The following is a 22,393-nucleotide window of genomic DNA, read 5'->3' on the forward strand; positions in this document are numbered from 1 at the left end:
CGATGGAGCCTTGACGAGCCAGTCGTCCAAGTATGGGAACACTTCTAGGGATTGCTTTCTGAGAAAAGCAGCGACTGGTGCCAGCATCTTCGTGAATATCCGAGGTGCAGACCGAAGGCCAAACGGAAGCACTTTGAACTGGAAATGGCTCTTGCCTACTGTGAAGCGTAGATATTGTCTGTGAGCTGGGTGGATTGGAACGTGGAAGTACGTATCCTCTAAATCATGGGACGCCAAAAAATCGCCCGGATTCAGTAGACGGAGAATATCCTGGAGAGTGACCATCCTGAAGGAGAGCTTGATGAGATAGGTGTTGAGCTCCCTTAGGTCTAGTATAGGACGCCACGTATCTGCCGTCTTCCGAACCAGGAAGAACCTGGAATAGAAACCCATGCCCATCTGTGAAAGAGGCACCGGTTCTATTGCCCCCTTGATGAATAGTTGGAATACTGACGCTGGTTGCCTCTGTAAGAAGTAAACCCTCTTGCACGAGCTCCTCTGAATGGAACCTTCCGATAATTTAAGGATCCCAAGGACTTTGCTGTGTCCGTGTCCTTCTTGATGCTCTGCAGGGCCTCATCGACATGCTTGCCAAAAAGCATTTCCCCGTCAAATGGAAGGTCCAGGATCTTATTTTGGACCTCCTGACGGAACCAGGTTGCCCTCAACCAGCCTTGACGGCGCAAGACCGCTGACCCTGCCAAAGCCCTGAAAGCGGTAGAGGCTATTCTTCATTGGTAGGTTCCGAATACGAAGTCTGAGGAACCACTACTGGTACCACCACTGGTGAGGTACGTGGTATATTTTTAGGGGGAGGTGGCAAGTCCACTGACGGCCCTCGCGGAACCACTGATGTAGATGGATGCACTGGTTGAACGTCAGGGTGTGATGGAAATCGTCGCACAGTCAATGATCTCAGAGGAACATCTCTCTCCTTCCATGAGGACTCGCTTGGCCTTCTCCTGATTAGCACAACGTGCGGTAGAAAAATCTGAGGCTCTGAGCTCTCTCAGGAAGGTTATAAAAGGTGAGGCTGTGCTGATTGGTCCTGGCAAAAGTTTGGGCTCTTTTAAACAAAGAGGGTGATATGCTACAAAATGAGATGAGGCCTAAGCCTATTTTTCTCTTTTGTTTCTATGGTTATGATATTTTTTATTTACCGAGGCTCCCATTCCGACGACGGGGAATGATACAAAGCATGAGAATCTATGAAAGTTCCAATACTGGGGTAAGTATGACTTACTTCGTGGAACATAGCGGGGCTCAATAGGAATCTTAGAGATATGGAATGGCACGAATACATAGAATAGAGTGATATTTGCCTTCTGCAAGAGACCTGGGCATTAGAAACCCTCCATAGAGGTGGGTTTAAAACCTTCGGCGTGAAGGCCAGCCCATCAGTAAGAGGCAGGCCATTAGGGGGCTACGAATTACTCTTGAAATTGGTTTAACCCAACTGTGTTTACCGTCACAGGATTTGGGTGGCGTGAAAATCATCACACGGGATTGGAAAATAACTATACTTAATTAATATCTATAATAGACCAAGCCCAGCTTTAAAAAAATCATTAGTAATAGAACAGCTTGACTCCTTCTTGAATACATTGAAGGCAAGAATTATTGTTGGGGGGGATCTAAATTGCAACTTTGAACCAGTGGCGGGCTTTGACAACCTCTTTGAGGACGAAGACATAGCATATAATATTCCTGCCATACAAAGTAATAAATGTAAATGTGGAGTAATTGTATAGCGCGCAGCTACCCGGAGGAATCCCGGCGCTTGTACTCATACCGCTGTGGAACCCTTCCTGGTTTTTCCTATGAGATGTCCACTTCTGGGCACCCCAAGGTGAAAGCCAGGCATCCTTTGCGCTGTGGGGGCCGTTGTGGAGATTAAGCAAGCTATTGCCCAGAGTTGCAGAGTGGGACCCATGATTAGAATAGGCACCGAGGCGAGAATTAACAGGTCCGGGGAATTTAAGTCCAAGAGCCGCCGAGGCGGGAATTGAACCCTAGACCAGACCAGACTTTTTCATCAGGGTCTGCCGCTCTAACCATTGAGCCACACTTCTCTACCAATAAGATAGTGCCGTGCACTGTAGCAGTTGCACAAATTACGAAATAAATCTCAGGGCAGGGATTAAGAGCTTTCAATGGTCGCTTACTCTCGGATAGACCAAATGTACATACATTTTGCAGAGGTAACTCTAAGAGCAATATAGACTATATAATGGTATTGATGGAGTTCTGGCCAAACGTTCTTGATTTAATAATAGACTCCAGAACCGAGAGTGATCATAGACCATTACAATTGACATTTTCAGCCCAGCTCTTTTTCTCTGCCTCCGTGAGCAGTGAAGTAGTAGTTCCTTCACGGACGATACCTTAGTGAGCAATAACCGTCAAGCTCTAGAGTGGGGTTACATTTTAGGAAATAGTCGCTCCATGTCACATATTCACAACATTTTTGCAGACACTATCTCACCCTACATAGATATACCAGTAGAAAAAATCCCAATGTTAGACCTACATAATGCCCTCTTAGATGCTTTAACTCCAACAATATACCAAAGGAGCAAATCCCTGGTATAATAAGGAGTGCCATGAAGCAAAAGCTGAACTCATATTGGCAATAAAAAACAACAACATAATTGCCATAAGGGAGAATAGGATTAAATATAAGAGAACTCTTGCTAATGCAAAAAAAACATGGGACGATGATATCTGGACAGACCTAATTAGTGAGGCTAAATCTAAGGACCAGCTAAGTTTTTGGAGACTAATAGCAAAAGGAAACAAGACAGGCAGGGACTCTTATGGACCTCTTTCTTGATGCCAATACTTGGGTTGATCATTTTAGTCCCCTTTACGCAGCAGTTGAAAGCAAGCAATCCCCTAACACCGAAGACTTGGTACCTAATTTAAAGGTTATTAATTTATATTTTAGCTTGAAGGAAACAATTATGGCAGTTGACGCAGTTAAATCAGGGAAAGCTCCCGGTCCTGATAAAATTCCGGGAGAATTATTGAAACACGACATTAGTGTCTGGGGACCATACATAAACTGTTTGGGGCCGATTCACAGAACTAACTTAAGACAAAATCCTAAACTTACTACTTTTGGTATTCACAGAAGTTAGGATTTTGTCTTAAGTTTGTCTTAAGACAAACTTAAGACAGACTTAAGACAGTCTTAAGACAGACTTAAGACAGTCTTAAGACAGACTTAAGACAAACTTAAGACAGACTTAAGACAGACTTAAGACAGACTTAAGACAGACTTAAGACAAAATCCTAACTTAAGTCTGTCTTAAGTCTGTCTTAAGTCTGTCTTAAGTTTGTCTTAAGTCTGTCTTAAGACTGTCTTAAGTCTGTCTTAAGACTGTCTTAAGTTTGTCTTAAGGTTGTCTTAAGACAAACTTAAGACAAAATCCTAACTTCTGTGAATACCAAAAGTAGTAAGTTTAGGATTTTGTCTTAAGTTAGTTCTGTGAATCGGGCCCTTTATGTAATGCAATGGCCTCGGGTACACCAATACCCGATTCTTGGAAAGGGGCAGAAATCATTACGATTTTTAAAAAAGGCAATCGTAATGACCCCGCAAATTATCACCCAATTAGTCTAATAGATATTTTACAAAAAAAAATTGCTAGGCATATTTTAAATAGATTAAACAACTGGATGGAGGAGAATAATGTGCTTTCAAAATTTCAGGCAGGATTTAGAATTAAAACTAGCACAATTGATCAAGTCTTTAGATTTATATGCCTATGCTGGAAATATATAAACTTAAGAAAGGGCCATCTGTATATTGCTTTTGTAGACCTAAAGGCAGCATTTTATCTTATACCTCGAAATTTACTTTGGGAATCGTTGAGATATCAAGGGGTGCCAGGCGAGTTACTTGTGCAAATAATAAGACTACACAAGGATCATTTTGCAAAAGTAAGATGGGGCCCGAAGAGTGAACTCACCAAGGCAATCCCTGTAAGTAGGGGTGTACGCCAGGGGTGCGTACTGGCACCTACTTTATTCTCATTGTACGTAAATGATATCCCAAATTATTTGCATGGATGCTCAAATGACGCACCTAAGTTGGGGGGAGACCTGGTGCCAGCTCTTTTATTTGCTGATGACACCATATTAATATCACAAACCCCCAAAGGACTACAATGCTTAATGGACTCTTTCCAAACATACTGTACTATAAAAGGCCTTGAAATAAATTCCAGCAAAACTGAGTATATGGCAATAAATCCACATAGATCCTTCAAAAAGAATTTAGTGCTAAATAACCAAAAATTAGAGTATGTGCAAAGTTTTAATTATCTGGGTATAACCCTAGATACAAAATTATCTTGGAAGCCGCTATTAGAAAAAAACAAGATAATTTTGCTCCAAAATTCTTTGCCGTTAATAAAGAAACATGGGAGCAGTATCTCGAAAGCGGTGTCCCACGCTTTAGAGGTATTCAAACATAAAGCACAATCAGCCTCTCTTTATGGGGCTGAACTATGGGGGCCCTACTGCAAAAAGAATTTTGAATTGGGGGAAAATCAGTTTTTTTTTAAAACTATTACATCTCCGAACACAAGCACCGCTAATTCTGATCACTATGGATTTAAATGTTAAACACATTGATCACCATGCTTTATTAAGACCCCTTTTATTTTGGGTGAGACTTTGGTCAACCATAGAACTGACTCATTACAAGGAAGGCTTAGAGGAGTTTCTGAAGATTGATCAGAGCAGTAACATTCCATGGCTCAAACATGTTTCCTTCTGGTTTATGAAGCTGGGTCTACCGCATTACTGGGAAGACCCAACTCAATTGTCATTATCTTTGAGGAAACTGCTAAAATCCACTTTTTGGGCTTACATCCAAAAAGTCGGGCTGAAGCTTTAATAGCTCATGATTATGTTTACTTAAGGCTATGATTGTAGTAAACTTGGCACACGCACTTTATGACCTATGGTGGAACATGGAAAACTGTGATCTTGTATTGTACTAAAAAGAATTTGTAGTATTTTGAAGTTTACATATGTCTCACGGGAAGGTACAAATAACGGAAGTAGAGGTCAAGGACTCGATTTAAATGATTTTATAATCTACTAAATGTATTAGTTTTAATAGTGAAGCGGGGATAGATTATACTACTGCCATTTTTTTATTAATGCACCTACCATGTCTAATTGTACTTAACATAGCTACATCAACTGTATTTAAGAACTGAAAAGTGATTTTATATGTATCTTTTATGGTTTTAATTTAACCGAAATAAAGAATTTTTGATTTGATTTGATTTGCATATGGCTGGGTCTAAACTGGGGTGGCATAGTGAGCAAAAGAACGATGGATTTAACCCAGATCTATTGACTGGGGATGAATGTTTTTTTTGCTCTGCATTCTGTCCATCATCTGTGTGTCTTTTGCTTTCTTTGAGTACAGGTTTGCGGTCATGGGAGAAAGTTATTACCTGTCTGAATAATTTTTCCTTTATCCATCAGAATCAAGAAGTCTGCTTTGCTCAAGAATTCAGTCCTGTGAGTACAAAGGATTCTGGTCTTATCTCTGAGAATTCCCAAAATGCACTTCTCTAGCAGGTGACTGGCAACATCAGCATCAACAGCAGCCAGAGGATCATCAAGAAGATAAATCTCTTTATCCTGAGAAGAAAAATTGAACAGGTCTATGAAAACAATAGTAGTGAGTAATGTCAGACAGTATTTCACTTTCCCAACAGCAGCAGCAATACTGGTTAGAATTCCTAGAAGGTGGTGTAAGATCAGGACCCACTGCTCCCATCATTAGGGCTACACCTGCAATGATGCCTACACCAAAAGAAAGTGTTGTTCTGAAGTCTAGTGCTTTCTATGAGATGATGTTCCTTGAAATATTCTATCCACCTGACCACACTTTCATTAGTAACCCTCATTGGGCAGTATGGGACGCGTTGGCTACTTTTTCATCATTATCAAGTTGAGTATGATGTGAAATTCATTGATTGTGTTTTACCAGGTAGCCCTATCAGTTGTCTGCCAACCCCCAGTAGAGTCCTGACCCATGGGCTTGCAAGGTATGAAGCCACTCCCATTGCCTTTTCACATCTGTTTCAAGGTAAAATCAAGTCAAATGAATAAAGGTTAATTCATTCATGGTTTACTTTCTTCTCCAGGTCTATTCTGCAGCTGATGTTTTACTAAATGTGCCAGCAATAAATTCAAGCTCCATGTAGAAATGAAACACCAGTGAAAGTTTGCTTAAAATACATAAGCTATTTCTAGACATGGCTAATGTCCACCAGACGCACTGGGTGATCCCAGTCTCTCACAGTAAACAGTAATGAACCAGCTAAAGGCTCACTGATTAAAGAGAATAAAACCGAGGCTCAGACTCACTGGCCTGTGGTGGGAAACCTTGAAGCCTTTGTCCAGTAGCGGATGCCAACTTTTTTTTCTCTCTCATATGTTTTTGTTAGTTTAATGCAAGTGTAGTGAAACAAAGAATAATACCAAGGAAAAATGACGGCAAATGTCACAAGGCATAGAATACAGAGGCAAAGTATATCCCAGATAATACAAGTTGGACCCAATAGAATTCAAGTGTTTAGTACCGTTTGTTTAGGGAGTAAATAAAAGGAGACTGAAATATTAGTTTGGAGCTTTTAGCAGCTTTTCTTGTAATTCAAATTATTTTCTAAAGAGACTCACTCGCAATCAGCAAAAATAGAGGATGTATATCAGGTACACACTAAGGGGCTGATAATGATGTCGGGCGGATCGCCACCGCCAGCATGGCGGTGGCGATCCGCCCGACATTTCCCTCCGCCCGCCACCCATTCGGTTTTCTGCCGGTCGACCAGTCGACCGGGCGGAAAGGGGGCTGGATATGGTGGCGGTGTCTGCTAGACACCGCCATCCATATTAGCATGGGCAGCGGTTCAGGGCTTTCCATAGCGGAGACCCCGCCATGGAAAGCCAGGCGGATTTTGCTTTCGGGGGCCTGTTGCGGGCCCCCAGGGTATTGGGGGGGTGGGGAGTGCACATGGTACCCCCCTACATTGTCATGGACAAGGTGGCAGTCACCGCGCGGTGCCTGTCACCTTGTGCATGATAATGCTGGTAATAGCATCCTAATTGCCGGTGCGGGACTGCCGCACCACTGGCTGCTGGTCCCAGCACCACTAGGGTGGTGCGCCATCCTAATCAGCCTCAAAGTCTCACAACTGACTCCCGATGTTGACATTTGTGTCAGATCTCTAGTAAATCACATATTCCAAAGCATGGGCTTACAGAAGCAGCATCGCTGTACAGCATACATATGCCTTGCAGATGGACCAGCCACTGTAATATAATCTGCCGGTTGACCATGAGAAAGGCAAGTATAACATGTTGAGAGAGTTGACATTTTGTTGCATATGTGGCCCCAGTTTGCTGTAAATACAAAATGGGATGAATAATGGTAAAGAAGATCACATAAAGGAGAGTAGGGTATTGCTCACCTTAAACCACAATTCCTGAATATGTGGGGCTATAGAGTCAGAATATCGAGTTGGAAATGTCGACTTCCACTAATATCGACTCTAAAATATCGAGACACAGAAATATCGACAGCAAGAATATCATGGTCAAGAATATCGAGTTTAAGGTAAGAAATATTGTTTTTTTAAAATATCGAAGTCATTAATATCGTTTGCAAAAATACAATTGTTAGAAATATCATTTTTTTTATTAGTTATGTATTTTGGTATGTATTTTAAATGTATGTGCTCTATTTTTTTGTCAAAGTATTGCTTTTGTTTTTTAATATATATGTTAACATTTTAGTAGTTATTCATTTTATTTTAAATTAATTTTGCGGTTTAGTTCCGTAGCGGGTTGTGGGTTTATAGGGGAATGGGGTGAGAAGTAATTTAATTATAATAAATCACATATTAATTTTTATTTATTAGTATTTATTTAATTTAGATTTTATAGTGTTAATTGTGGGAATTAATTTATTATGAATTAATTAATAATTGACTGTTAATTTTTATTAATTAATTATTTGTTTAATATGTTAATTGTGTCATTTTTTTAGGAGCAGGTTGTGTGCTTATAGAGGAATAGGGTGGGAAGTAATTTAGGGGCTCATAAGTATGGCAGGCGGTTCACCCCCTCCGGGCCAGCAGTAGCCATCGCCGGCCCGGCGGGGGCGAACAGCCCGCCATCCACACCAGAAAGACCCCCCGCCATATTAGGATGGCTGGGGTGTCCGCGGCGGACGGAAAGACTGTCCGACACTTTTCCGCCAGTCGACTCGTCGAACGGGAGGAACACATGTTTAATATAGTGGCAGGGTCTGCAAGACACCGCCATCCATATTAGGATGTTGGCAGAGATCAGCCTTTCCATGGCGGCATTGCCGCAAATGGAAAGGCATGCAGTCTTTGGTTTTGGGGGCCCGATGCGGGCACCCAGGGTGTTGGGGGGTGCACATGGGGGGTACCAATGGTACCCCCCTGCATTTGTAAGCACAAGGTGGCAGGCACCGCGCGGTGCCTGCCACATTGTGCATGCAAATGCACGACATGCATTTCTGAAATTGCGGCGGGTGCTGATGACAGCACCACCCGCCGCAATGTTAGGAATGCCCGATGCGCCCACCAGTGTGGCCAGGGCATCCTAATGCATACGGCGGGACCGCCACACCTATAATTAATTATTTGTTAATTAATGCCAATTAAGTAATTACAATTTAAATGTGACAATTGTGTAATTAGTTTGATGTGCGAGTTGTGGGGTTTATAGTGATAAATGGTTGGAAGTAAATTTTTGTAAATTAATTAATGATTTGTGGTTAATTGATATTAATTTATTAATGTAAAATTATTTATGGAAATTGTGTAAATATTTTTAGGTGTGTGTTGTGGTGTTTATTGGGGTAGAGGGTGGAAAGTAATTTAGTTTAAATTAATTAATCATTACCTGATCATTAATATTCATTTATTACTTGATCAATATTTTTGGTAATTGTTTATTTTTTATTTTGTTTGTGGATTTTGGTTATACAGGATTTACGTTTGGCTAGTATAATATTTTTTATCTGTTTTAATGGTTTTTTTTATATTAATGATATTTGTTTAATTGATAATTGTGTTAATTACGGAGGACATTTTTTTAAATTTAGATGTGTGTTGTAAATTGTGTGAAGATATAGGGTAGGTAAAAAATAATATATTTATGTAATAAATAATGTTTTTTATTATAATTAATTGTTATTACAAAATATTTGTTTGCAAATTATGTTTTACATTTAAAACAATAATCTTGGTATGTGATTTTTATATTTTTTTAACATTGTATTGTTTTATGTTTTGTAATTTTTTTATATTTCTATATATGTTTTGTTTTTTGAATTTTTATTATCTTTTATATTGTCGTTGATATTTTTTAAATGTAATTTTGTTTCAGTGGGAATAGCGATTTTTACCCCTCTGCTATCCAGCACTTTCCCTACTGCTACATTCGCAGGAGTGGGAATAGTAGTTTATACCCCTCCGCTATCTAACACTTTCCCTAACTGTTGCACTCGTTTGAGTGGGAATAGTAAATTTTATCCCCTCCGCTATCCAACACTTTCCCTTCTGTTGCATTTCCTGGAGTGGTAATAGTATTTTTTACCTATCCGCTATCCAGCACTTTCCCTACTGTTGCATTCGCTGGAGTGGGAATAGTAATTGTATCCCCTACGCTATCCAACACTTTCCCTACTGTTGCACTAGCTGGAGTGGGAATAGTCGTTTTTACTCCTCCGCTATCCAACATATTCCCTATTGTTGCACTCGGAGTGGGAATAGTAATTTTTACCCCTCCGCTATCCAACTATTTTCCTACTGTTGCACTCGCTGGAGTGGGAATAGTAATGTTTACCCCTCCGCTATCCAACCCTTTCCCTACTGTTGCACTCATTGGATTGGGAATAGTAAATTATTTCCCTCTGCTATCCAACACTTTCCCTACTATTGTATTCACTGGAGTGGGAATACTAATTTTTACCTCTCCGCTATCCAACACTTTCCCTACTGTTGCACTTGCTGGAGTTGGAATAGTACATTTTTATCCTTCGCTAGCCAACACTTTCCCCACTGATGCATTTCCTGGTTGAGAATAGTATTTTTTACCTATCTGCTATCCAACACTTTCCCTACTGTTGCATTCGCTGAAGTGGGAATAGTAAATTTTACCTCTCTGCTATCCAACACTTTCCCTACTGGTGCACTTGCTGGAGTGGGAATAGTATTTTTACCCCTCCGCTATCCAACATTTTCCCTACTGTTGCACTCACAGGAGTGGGAATAGTAATTGTTACCCCTCCGCTATCCAACACTTTCCCTACTGTTGCACTCATTGGAGTGGGAATAGTAAATGATTCCCCTCCGCTATCCAACACTTTCCCTACTATTGTATTTACTGGAGTGGGAATACTAATTTTTACCGCTCCTCGGGGCTGGGAGTCTAAGGGGTAGGTGTGCCTCCTCTACGCTCGCTACTGCTGCATGTCATCGAGACTTTTTAATTTGCTACTCTGCCTACTGTGATTTTAAAAACGAAGTCTGCATACCCACACCATAAAATTTGTATACATATTTGTTTTTTGCACACTGGCATACCTCCCGGTTTTTCCCTGGTGCCGATAGGAACCGCCATCTTGTAGAGTTGGTGGTCTAGTTCTCTCGCACTAGAGGCTATTTCCATGCGCGCTCCTCGGGCTGGGAGTCTAAGGGGTAGGTGTGCCTCCTCTACGCTCGCTACTGACGCATGTCATCGAGACTTTTTAATTTGCTACTCTGCCTACTGTGATTTTAAAAACTTCGGTGCCGATCACGATCCGGCAAAAACCGGGTACGAACCGTCGGACGGAGCATAATCTCCGTCCGACGCGTACCCGGTCGTCAATTTTTACAAACAAGGAATTACGATTCGCACGGGTACACCAGTACCGTACGAATCGTAAAAAAGCCCGACCGACCAAAAAAAACCTACCAATGCGATCCGGAAAAGCGCCGACCTGACGTCGGGACGCTCGCAGCCAGCCATTCACGACCCAGGAATCACGATTCGCACCGACGTCACCCCGCACGGTGAATATTTTGCGGCAGCCAAAAACTGCCGGGAAATCAGGACGACGCGAACAAGGACCACCAGTACGCGACGGACAGACGACGACGCGAACAAGGAGGACCAGTACGCGACGGACACACAGGACCACGCGACCAAGGAGGACCCGTACGCGACAGGACGACGCGATCAAGGAGGACCCGTACGCGACAGGACGACGCGATCAAGGAGTACCAGTACGCGACGGACAGACATGGACCCGAACCTACGAGTCATCCCTGCCCTCATAGCAGTCCACCTCCTCTACAGGTTACGACGCAGATGCCGCAGAAGGTCAGAATAACTAAGGGAGGGGGGAAAGTGGGGTGGGGTGGGGGTGGCAGGACCAGGGCAGGCCACAAAACAACCACATAAGTCACACACCACACATGGCCTGGACATACCTGACTCCCATGCCCTGGTCACCACGAGGGGGTGGGGGCGTGTCCTGATAAGCCAGCGACCGTCACAACGGAAGTCCGTCACCACGCGAACCGGCAACACAACCAGACAGTGTAAGTACGACCCGTACCCCCACCCGCGTATGCATGGAGCGTACCCCCCAGCCCAACAGTGTAAGTACGACCCGTACCCCCACCCGCGTATGCATGGAGCGTACCCCCCAGCCCAACAGTGTAAGTACGACCCGTACCCCCACCCGCGTATGCATGGAGCGTACCCCCCAGCCCAACAGTGTAAGTACGACCCGTACCCCCACCCGCGTATGCATGGAGCGTACCCCCACCCCAACAGTGTAAGTACGACCCGTACCCCCACCCGCGTATGCAAGGAGCGTACCCCCCAGCCCAACAGTGTAAGTACGACCCGTACCCTCACCCGCGTATGCAAGGAGCGTACCCCACACCCCAACAGTGTAAGTACGACCCGTACCCTCACCCGCGTATGCATGGAGCGTACCCCCACCACACCAGTGTAAGTAGACTCGTACCCTCACCTCGAATGCATTGAGCGTACCCCCACCGTGTATGTTCCAAGCGTACATATCCTGAAATCGGAGGTGTGTGTGCAGAGTCCACCCAGCAGTGCCCTGAGACAGGAGGGGTGGGTGTGGAGTCCTCCCAGCAGTGCCCTGAGACAGGAGGGGTGTGTGCAGAGTCCTCCCAGCAGTGCCCTGAGACAGGAGGGGTGGGTGCCTATCACTAACAGCAGTGCCCTGAGCCAGGAGGGGTGTGTGCAGAGTCCTCCCAGCAGTGCCCTGAGACAGGAGGGGTGGGTGCCTATCACTAACAGCAGTGCCCTGAGCCAGGAGGGGTGTGTGCAGAGTCCTCCCAGCAGTGCCCTGAGACAGGAGGGGTGGGTGCCTATCACTAACAGCAGTGCCCTGAACCAGGAGGGGTGTGTGCAGAGTCCTCCCAGCAGTGCCCTGAGACAGGAGGGGTGGGTGCCTATCACTAACAGCAGTGCCCTGAGCCAGGAGGGGTGTGTGCAGAGTCCTCCCAGCAGTGCCCTGAGACAGGAGGGGTGGGTGTGGAGTCCTCCCAGCAGTGCCCTGAGACAGGATGGGTGGGTGTGGAGTCCTCCCAGCAGTGCCCTGAGACAGGAGGGGTGTGTGCAGAGTCCTCCCAGCAGTGCCCTGAGACAGGAGGGGTGGGTGCCTATCACTCCCAGCAGTGCCCTGAGACAGGAGGGGTGGGTGCCTATCACTCCCAGCAGTGCCCTGAGACAGGAGGGGTGGGTGTGGAGTCCTCCCAGCAGTGCCCTGAGACAGGAGGGGTGGGTGTGGAGTCCTCCCAGCAGTGCCCTGAGACAGGAGGGGTGTGTGCAGAGTCCTCCCAGCAGTGCCCTGAGACAGGAGGGGTGGGTGCCTATCACTCCCAGCAGTGCCCTGAGACAGGAGGGGTGGGTGCCTATCACTAACAGCAGTGCCCTGAGACAGGAGGGGTGGGTGCCTATCACTCCCAGCAGTGCCCTGAGACAGGAGGGGTGTGTGCAGAGTCCTCCCAGCAGTGCCCTGAGACAGGAGGGGTGGGTGCCTATCACTAACAGCAGTGCCCTGAGCCAGGAGGGGTGTGTGCAGAGTCCTCCCAGCAGTGCCCTGAGACAGGAGGGGTGGGTGCCTATCACTAACAGCAGTGCCCTGAGACAGGAGGGGTGGGTGCCTATCACTCCCAGCAGTGCCCTGAGACAGGAGGGGTGGGTGTGGAGTCCTCCCAGCAGTGCCCTGAGACAGGAGGGGTGGGTGTGGAGTCCTCCCAGCAGTGCCCTGAGACAGGAGGGGTGTGTGCAGAGTCCTCCCAGCAGTGCCCTGAGACAGGAGGGGTGGGTGCCTATCACTCCCAGCAGTGCCCTGAGACAGGAGGGGTGTAACACATGTGTGTGAGGCCAGAATTATCCACATGCATACTGGCTACAAGGGAACATGTCCCCATGAACTCATGTCAACAGACTCCACACACAAGTACAGTGATCACCAAGGATGCCACGATTGTTGCAGGTGGAGACATGGCCCTGCATGCATGGCCAAAGTAGAAGGGCTCCGTCACACACACAGCTCATGTAGACACAGCTCTGCGCTAAACATTGGGAACACCCTGCAGGGAAGAAAGCTGGGTACACAGAGGAAGGAATACACCCTGGGACAAGTGCACCATGCAGTAACTGCTTACATGAACAAAGAAAGTTAGCCAACACCTTGTGATGGCACACAGATCCCAGGGTCCCACCAATGAGCAGTACACTACTACATATCCCACACACCCAAACCCTTACACACCACCCAAAACCATGTAGCAGCCCCACCAACACCAATACCAGCATAGCAGTAGTGTGATAATGAAAACAAAATTAAGCTTTATTCAGCATGAGCACAATGTCCGTGGATCGCAGGCAGTTCAATATTCACAAAGCCCATAGGGCAGTCAATGATTCTCAGCTGGATGGGGGACACAGTGGGATGCGTGTCCCCTACCTTGCCTGCACAGTCAAATGGCATCGTCTTCCACACTGGTGAGGGCATCAGGGGGGGGGGGAAGCAACAGGCACCGCAGGGACATCAGGGCAGAGGGGTGGCGTTGTGGGTGCAGGGATGGAGGACCCCACCACAGGGGGTGGGTCAGTGCCAAAGGCGGAGGCCAGGATGGCACTACACACCTTTGCAAGTTCCTCCAGGGAGTCCCCTGCACCCGAAGGGACCTCAGGCCCCAAGGAGGGGGGGGGGGGTCAGAGGGATGGGTCGCAGCGCCACCGGGGGAGGGTGGAGACAGGGGGGGAGACTCAACCACCCTGACCGGGGACCTCCTTGACCGCTTGCGTGGTGGTGTAACTGTGGGGCTCAGGGACAGAGCGGCCATGAAGGAGTCCTTGGGGGAGATGTGGCCAGGAGAGCTGAGGGGAGGGGATTTGGAGGGAGTGGACTGGGTGGAATGCGGACTCCCACTATGGCTGCGTGTCACACGTTTGCCCCCCGACCCAGTGGGTGTGCCTACCTCACCCTGTGTGTGCGTGTCAGGAGGAGTGCGGTGGACCTTCCCTGCTGGTGTGGTGCCCGTGTCCGTTGATGTGGGTGCATGCCGACGTCTGGGTGTACGTGGGACAGGCATGGGAGTGGGAAGTGTGGATGGGGCAGGGGTAGGTGGGGGGAGGTCGCGCTGCAGGAGACCCACTGCTGCAGTCAGTGTGGAGTCTATGGACCTCAGCAAGTTGCGTTGGTCAGCCTGCGATGAATGAATGCCCTCCAAGAAAGCCTCGATGTTGGTGAGGGTTTTGCCGTGGGCATGGAGGACATTAAGGATCGCAGCCTGACCAACCTGCAGTTGCCGCTGGATGTCCACAAACTCTGCATTGGCGGCAGCAGTGGAGACAGGGGCAGGGGGTGCGGTGCCTGGCAGGAAGGAGACATGCTGTGACCGGGCACGCTGGGAAGGGACACGAGCAAGTGGGAGGCGGCTGGTGGGAACTGAGGGGGCGGTGCGAGGTGTTGTTCCGCTGTCAGCTGCTGGTGCAGCCACCGCCCACTCGGAGACATCCTCCTCGGACCTGTCAGCTTCGTATTCTGACGTGCCAGTCGACAGGTCCTCGGCCGCACTATCCTCCACCTCTGTCCCACTCGATGTGCCAGCCCCGATGTCACGGCTGGCACTGGTGCTCGGTCCCTCCGCCTTGCCTGTGTCCATGTCTCCCTCTGTGTCCCCCGACGATGCTGTGGGCAGGGTGGAGAGACAGAAATTAATCAGACAGCTGTACACATCAGTCACATGAGTCCAATCGACATAGGTAACACTGCATAGCCTGAAAAGGAAGATCCCTAACATCTACTAAACAAGGTACCGATGTAGGGCATGAAACACACAAGTTGGTTGAGCCACCATGCCACTGAAATACCATGGAGAGCATGAGACAATAGCTAAACACAGGAAACGGAGTCTGACATAGCACCCAGGCCCTGGGGACAATCCAGCACTGCATCTGCACCACACAGCGTTGGCGAAAATACCGATGACCAGGGACCATATCCATGAACTTGAGACACATGCTGCATAGGTAATGCTGAAAACATGCCCAACATGACTCGGTCACTGCACATTGCGTGTGTGTCCAGAAACATCACACACTGCCCAGACCCAGCAAGTAGAAATCAGGATTTGACACATAGGCATTGCCCGCCCCAACAAGACCCTACACGAGGCAAATGGTTGAGACACAGGTGGCACCAACATCTCATAGTCTGGGTGATACACACAGGGGCAGGCAAAAAGCAAGATTGGACGCCAAACAGCCAAGGTGCGCCTGTACAAATAATGAGGTACCAGTGCCCATCCTCAGATGAGTATAACAAGACACACAGGCACTGGCAACTGTGAGTATGAAGAAGGACAATCAGGTCAGGCTGCACAGTGGACACCTGTACAAAATAGCACGTCTATATACATGGTGACAGGGGACAATGGCACAGAGCACAACCTACGCTGTAGACACTGAGATTGTCCACGTTTATGATGACACATACACCACTGAGGAAAAGGTGCCCCAGGGGACAGTAGTGGGCACGCAACTACATGCTACTGAATGGTAATGACTGCAACACACGTCACCATCCCTGCACTATGTGTATCGCACACTCATGCACATCATGTCACAGGCCACTACATAGGACATGCGCGCTGTAAGGCATAACACATGAGAGACCAACTCCCATGTCTGGAGTCAGCATCAGTGCCAACTGACATGGAACCCACATGCAGTGAACTTGACAGTGCACAGGCAAGGTCCCACAACCTGTTACACACCACCCCCACACATGATGCTACAGTCATTGTTCTCGTGGACAAAGCGCCAGCCTACATTACCTTGTGAAGGAGTGACTACACACAGACCAGGGAACACATTGCAAGGAGGGGAAGGGTGGCAGGGGCGCAGCGCTATACTGGGGCAAACAGGATCTGCACAGCACCTTTAAACCCTGCCAGTGAATTCATGCTACTGTGCCCTTACAAATGCCGGTGACACACAACAAACACACATGTACCTACCCCCTTCCGGCTGCTGCATCGCCTGTAAGCGCCTCTCCAGGTCTGGAAAGACCACCGGCAGCACACGCCTGTGGAGGTGGCTCAGATGGCGGCGGCCGCGGTTCTTGTGGCTCTCAGGTGAGTCCCCCAGCAGGAGCCGTGCAATCCTCCGCGTCCAGCACCGGATATCCTGCCAGCGTTTCCTCACCTGGGGCAGGCTCCGCCTCCGACCATCCACACCCCTCACGGCACTGACGGCGGTCAGCCAGATCTGCTCCTTGGCAGTGGCGCCTACCTGTGAGGAGGAACAAGTGACACCACATCAATACACCAGCCACATGTCACAGAGAGACATATGGGTACAAATTAGCTGGTTACAACAAGGCATGTCATGCAGCCAACGCATTGCACCTTTGTCATAGGGACATCATCCCCTGGTGAGGGAAAAAGCAGTACGTGCCACAGTGGGTACACAGGTGGAATGATGGCAATGTCACAATCAATGATCAAGGCTCACACTGTGCATCACACCCACCCCTCCTGTCTCAGGGCACTGCTGTGAGTGATAGGCCCCCACCCCTCCTGTCTCAGGGCACTGCTGTGAGTGATAGGCCCCCACCCCTCCTGTCTCAGGGCACTGCTGGGAGGACTCTGCACACACCCCTCCTGTCTCAGGGCACTGCTGTGAGTGATAGGCCCCCACCCCTCCTGTCTCAGGGCACTGCTGTGAGTGATAGGCCCCCACCCCTCCTGTCTCAGGGCACTGCTGTGAGTGATAGGCCCCCACCCCTCCTGTCTCAGGGCACTGCTGTGAGTGATAGGCCCCCACCCCTCCTGTCTCAGGGCACTGCTGTGAGTGATAGGCCCCCACCCCTCCTGTCTCAGGGCACTGCTGGGAGGACTCTGCACACACCCCTCCTGTCTCAGGGCACTGCTGTGAGTGATAGGCCCCCACCCCTCCTGTCTCAGGGCACTGCTGTGAGTGATAGGCCCCCACCCCTCCTGTCTCAGGGCACTGCTGTGAGTGATAGGCCCCCACCCCTCCTGTCTCAGGGCACTGCTGGGAGGACTCTGCACACACCCCTCCTGGCTCAGGGCACTGCTGTGAGTGATAGGCCCCCACCCCTCCTGTCTCAGGGCACTGCTGGGAGGACTCTGCACACACCCCTCCTGGCTCAGGGCACTGCTGGGAGGACTCCACACCCACCCCTCCTGTCTCAGGGCACTGCTGGGAGGACTCTGCACACACCCCTCCTGGCTCAGGGCACTGCTGGGAGGACTCCACACCCACCCCTCCTGTCTCAGGGCACTGCTGTGAGTGATAGGCCCCCACCCCTCCTGTCTCAGGGCACTGCTGGGAGACATCAGGCACCCCCCCCCTGGCACCCCCCCGACAGTACATGGCATGTGTGTTACACCTGGACACAATGGCAGAAGTCACAGTCACAACATAGGGACAGTCTGTGGCAGTGGCCTATGCACTCACCTGATACCCTGGTCGCCCATACAGCATGGAGTACTGTGGGAGGATCACATCCAGCAGAGCCATGTTCTCCTCCAGGGTGAATGGCTGTGTCCTCTCCACAGCCCTTGACATGGTTCCAGGGAATCAGTAGCAGCAGCTGGGTGGACGAATGCAAAGATGTGCAGGCAAGTACTCCCTCATGGGACCTGGCTGCCTTATATGTGCCCTTCTGCCCAGTCTCATGCACAGGAGTACAGAGTGATTGGTCACTCACATTTGCATCCTATGTTTCCACCAATCCCTTCAAACCTAGCAGTCTGTGGGTTCTCTATCGGTTTCATTCTCCTGCATGATGTCAGCCCCACAAACACATTGCAACAAAGTAGAATAATTCCAACTGACTTCTGCTGTGCACCTTCCAGAACAATTTCGAAATTTGAACTTGGTCTCCATGACAACCAGCATGCATGTAGGCCTTAATACTTGTCCCCTATGTAATTTGGAGCATCACACACAGGTACGGTGCGTTTCGGGGCCCTAGGGCACCCCAAATGCATGGCAACGGCCCGTACATGCATGCCTACGTTCACTATCACTATGGGTCTGCACGCGTATGCGTACAAGTAGTGGTACGGGCCGTACACTCGCATGTACGCTCACTATCACTACGAGTACGCATACGCGTGCAGACCCATAGTGATAGTGAGCGTAGATGCGTGTGTACGGTCCGTACCACTACGGGTACGCATACGCGTGCAGACCCATAGTGATAGTGAGCGTAGATGCGTGTGTACGGTCCGTACCACTACGGGTACGCATACGCGTGCTGACCCATAGTGATAGTGAGCGTAGATGCGTGTGTACGGTCCGTACCACTACGGGTACGCATACGCGTGCAGACCCATAGTGATAGTGAGCGTAGATGCGTGTGTACGGTCCGTACCACTACGAGTACGCATACGCGTGCTGACCCATAGTGATAGTGAGCGTAGATGCGTGTGTACGGTCCGTACCACTACGGGTACGCATACGCGTGCAGACCCATAGTGATAGTGAGCGTAGATGCGTGTGTACGGCCCTATCACTATGGGTCTGCACGCGTATGCGTACCCGTAGTGGTACGGACCGTACACACGCATCTACGCTCACTATCACTATGGGTCTGCACGCGTATGCGTACCCGTAGTGGTACGGACCGTACACACGCATCTACGCTCACTATCACTATGGGTCTGCACGCGTATGCGTACTCGTAGTGGTACGGACCGTACAAATGCCTGTACGCTCGCCATCACGATGGGTACACATACGGCAGCACTCCCACAGTGATTTGGGAACATACACAGGCCCTCTTAGCAGCAGTACGGCGGTTTTTACACATCACAGTGGTGATAGGCGACACACAGGTAGGAATAGGGCGGACATACTTGTCCATGGATGGACATACTTGTCCATGGATGGACATACTTGTCCATGGATGGACATACTTGTCCAGGAATGGACATCAAGGCATCGTCTGTGCATTACTACATGTGTGTGGCACAGGTGTGACAGGCTGTGATGTGGAACATGCCTCCTGAGTGGAGAAGGCACCAGATGTATGATGAGATGTGTATAGGTGTACTGTGTGACGGTGCAATGTGTGCCAGGCATGCCCTTGACTCCTTTGACATGTGTGCATGTCGGACTGCGCACTTGGGGTGAGCGTCACTGGCATGGCACGGACACCAACACACGGAAGTGTCCCATGATGCCCGGTACAGGGGTCATGACACATGACTTGTCACTACCCACAGTGCACAATGTGACTATGTCATTCATGTGTCCGGGATTTCCATCAGGTTGATGTTGTAGCACCCTCAAAAGCTGCAGCCGTTGCAGCAACCAACATGTGTCTGTGTGTAGATTGTCATTGCACACTGTCCCGCACACCATGCCACATGTGTTATCGGATGTGAGGTGCACATGTATGCATGGGACACGGAGTAGCGTGACAAGGCCATGTCAGCATCCTCACAAGGAATGTGTGGTGAGTCATGACATGTGCACCTTCATGGCAAGGTGTGTGGGCAGGCCTAGTGTAATGTCATGGGACCTGTGGCTCCGGTGTTCCGCAACCAGTCTCTGCAATCGGCATCCCACTTCTGCTGATGTGTGGGTGTATGTCACTCCTGTCTTCCGTCGGGCTGTTCACTTGCACTGGGACACAGCTATTCCCATGGCGTGGCATGGGGAGGTTCTCTATCTCCGTGTGTAGCTGGGTCTTGGAAGGAGTGTCACCTTGCATCCATACGTGTCCTGGGCATGTAGCACATACCTCACTCCCTATGTAGCATGTGTGTATTGCCAGATTTACATGTGCTCAGTAGACATGAGTTGTTGTCGTAGTGCACTCACTCTTCCTTGTCACTTCCAAATTACTGCAGAGCGCCGCCTCTTGCCCGAAGAATTCCAGACTTGGCTGCCATGCAGGAGAATGACAGGATCCGGCTCTACCGCTTCACCCAACCGTTGATCCTGGAGCTGACGGCGAGACTGGCACCACACCTGCAACCGCAGCACAGGTATCCTACGGCACTGACACCCCAGCTGAAGGTAATGGCTGCCCTACATTTTCTTGCCACGGGTACCTTCCAAAATACCATAGCTCATGTTGGTGGCATGTCCCAGAGCATGTTCAGCGGTGTGCTGCATGATTTCTTGGAGGCCATGTTGATTCACCTGGATGACTTCATCAAGTTCCCAACCCCTGAACAGATGACTGAGGTCAAGCGTGGATTCTATGCCCTGGGAGGGATGCCCCATGTCATTGGGTCCATAGATGGGACACATGTAGGTTTGGTACCACCACACGCACGGGAGGTGGCGTACCGCAATCGGAAGCACTACCACTCCATCAATGCCCTTGTGGTGTGTCTGTCCAATATGGTGATTTCACATGTCTGTGCTCGTTTCCCAGGATCAGCACACGATGCCTACATCATGAGGCGTAGCGGGATGCCTGATATGATGATGCAGCTGCGCAACGAACGGGCATGTGTTGTTGGTGGGTACAGTCTGTCTGTTCTGTATTCTGTATAGCCGACCAGCACGACCGCTTCACCAGTTCTAACAATGTCCATGTGCTTCCCATGTAGGGGACGCTGGCTATCCCAACATGCCTTGGCTGCTGACACCTCTCCGCAACCCCATCACGCCGGCCCAGCTCCGCTATAACACCGCCCATGGCCGGACAAGGCGAGTGATAGAGAGGACGTTTGGCATGCTGAAGAGCCGATTCCGGTGCCTCCACAAGACCGGCGGTGCACTCCCTTATGCCCCGGCGAAGGTCTGCAAGATCTTCATGGTCTGCTGCATGCTGCACAACATGGCAGTTGAAAGAGCTGTGCCACTCATCCTGAATCAACATGACGAGGACCATCCACCCGTGGAGGACGAAGGGCTTGGCAATGGGGCTAGTGATGTGGAGGATGTGGAGCCGCAAGAGGACATCCGGACTCGGCTCATACGCGACTTCTTTGCTTAGTGGTGAGTACCAGTGTCTGAGTGTGCACGCATTGGTCCCCGTGTGGCATGCGTTGTGATGTGTGTCTCCACCTGCATGTATGGCACGTGGGTCAGAGGTGTGTGTGGGTGTGTCACTGGAGTGATGGTGGCAGTGATGGTAGTATTTCCCCAGTCATAATTGTGACCTGGCATGTTGTCATCCATACATGTGTCGAGTAAATGCACATGCAAGTGGCTGTGCTTTTTGTGGCTGACTTCTTGTGTGTCTATCTTCCCCAGGTACCTGCGCATGCCGTTTGCTGGTTGCATTGTTGTGGCACTGCTATTCCTCATGGACATGACATCGTGGGCTGACTCAGCGTTACAGGCACGGACACGTTTGGAAGTCTCCATGGGGTAAGGGATGCATCTGGGGTGTATTGGGTGTGGCAGTTGTTCACGATGTGTGCACACTGCCCCTGTCGGGGTTTTGTTCCTCTGCAGCCATGTCGCATCCCCATGGGACACGACATGCAGCTGTGTACACCTGAATAGATGGTCTGCCTGGTTGACAGTCATCAGTGATGGGATAGTGGATTGTGATGATGGCATCAATGTGTGTGACACTGCCCTCGGACACATACGGTTAGCATTGGCTTGACATGGTGTGGGACTTCCACATCAGCGGATCTGTGGTGTATGGCAGGCTCTCCGTGTGCAGCTGTGGGTATTTAGCTGTTAGCCGACGCTTGTGTGCCAGTACCATGGCTATCACGCATTTGTGCTGCAGAAGGGGGGTGCCAGTGTTGGACCCACATGTCACTCCACATGATGT

General features: G+C 49.1%; 1 protein-coding gene across 1 annotated transcript in view; it reads right to left on the bottom strand.

The window, feature by feature from the left end:
• The window catches only part of LOC146816462 (ATP-binding cassette sub-family C member 10-like), a 699,272-nt gene that overhangs the window by 640,720 nt on the left and 36,159 nt on the right, over positions 1-22,393 (bottom strand). The window contains exon 2 of the mRNA XM_085609512.1: positions 5,478-5,667. Within this exon, the coding sequence (XP_085465638.1) occupies positions 5,478-5,667 (190 nt within the window). The remainder of the gene's footprint in view (positions 1-5,477; positions 5,668-22,393) is intronic.

The sequence above is a fragment of the Triturus cristatus genome, chromosome 6 (genome assembly GCF_964204655.1).
Source record: "Triturus cristatus chromosome 6, aTriCri1.1, whole genome shotgun sequence".
NCBI classification, from domain to species: Eukaryota; Metazoa; Chordata; class Amphibia; order Caudata; family Salamandridae; genus Triturus; species Triturus cristatus.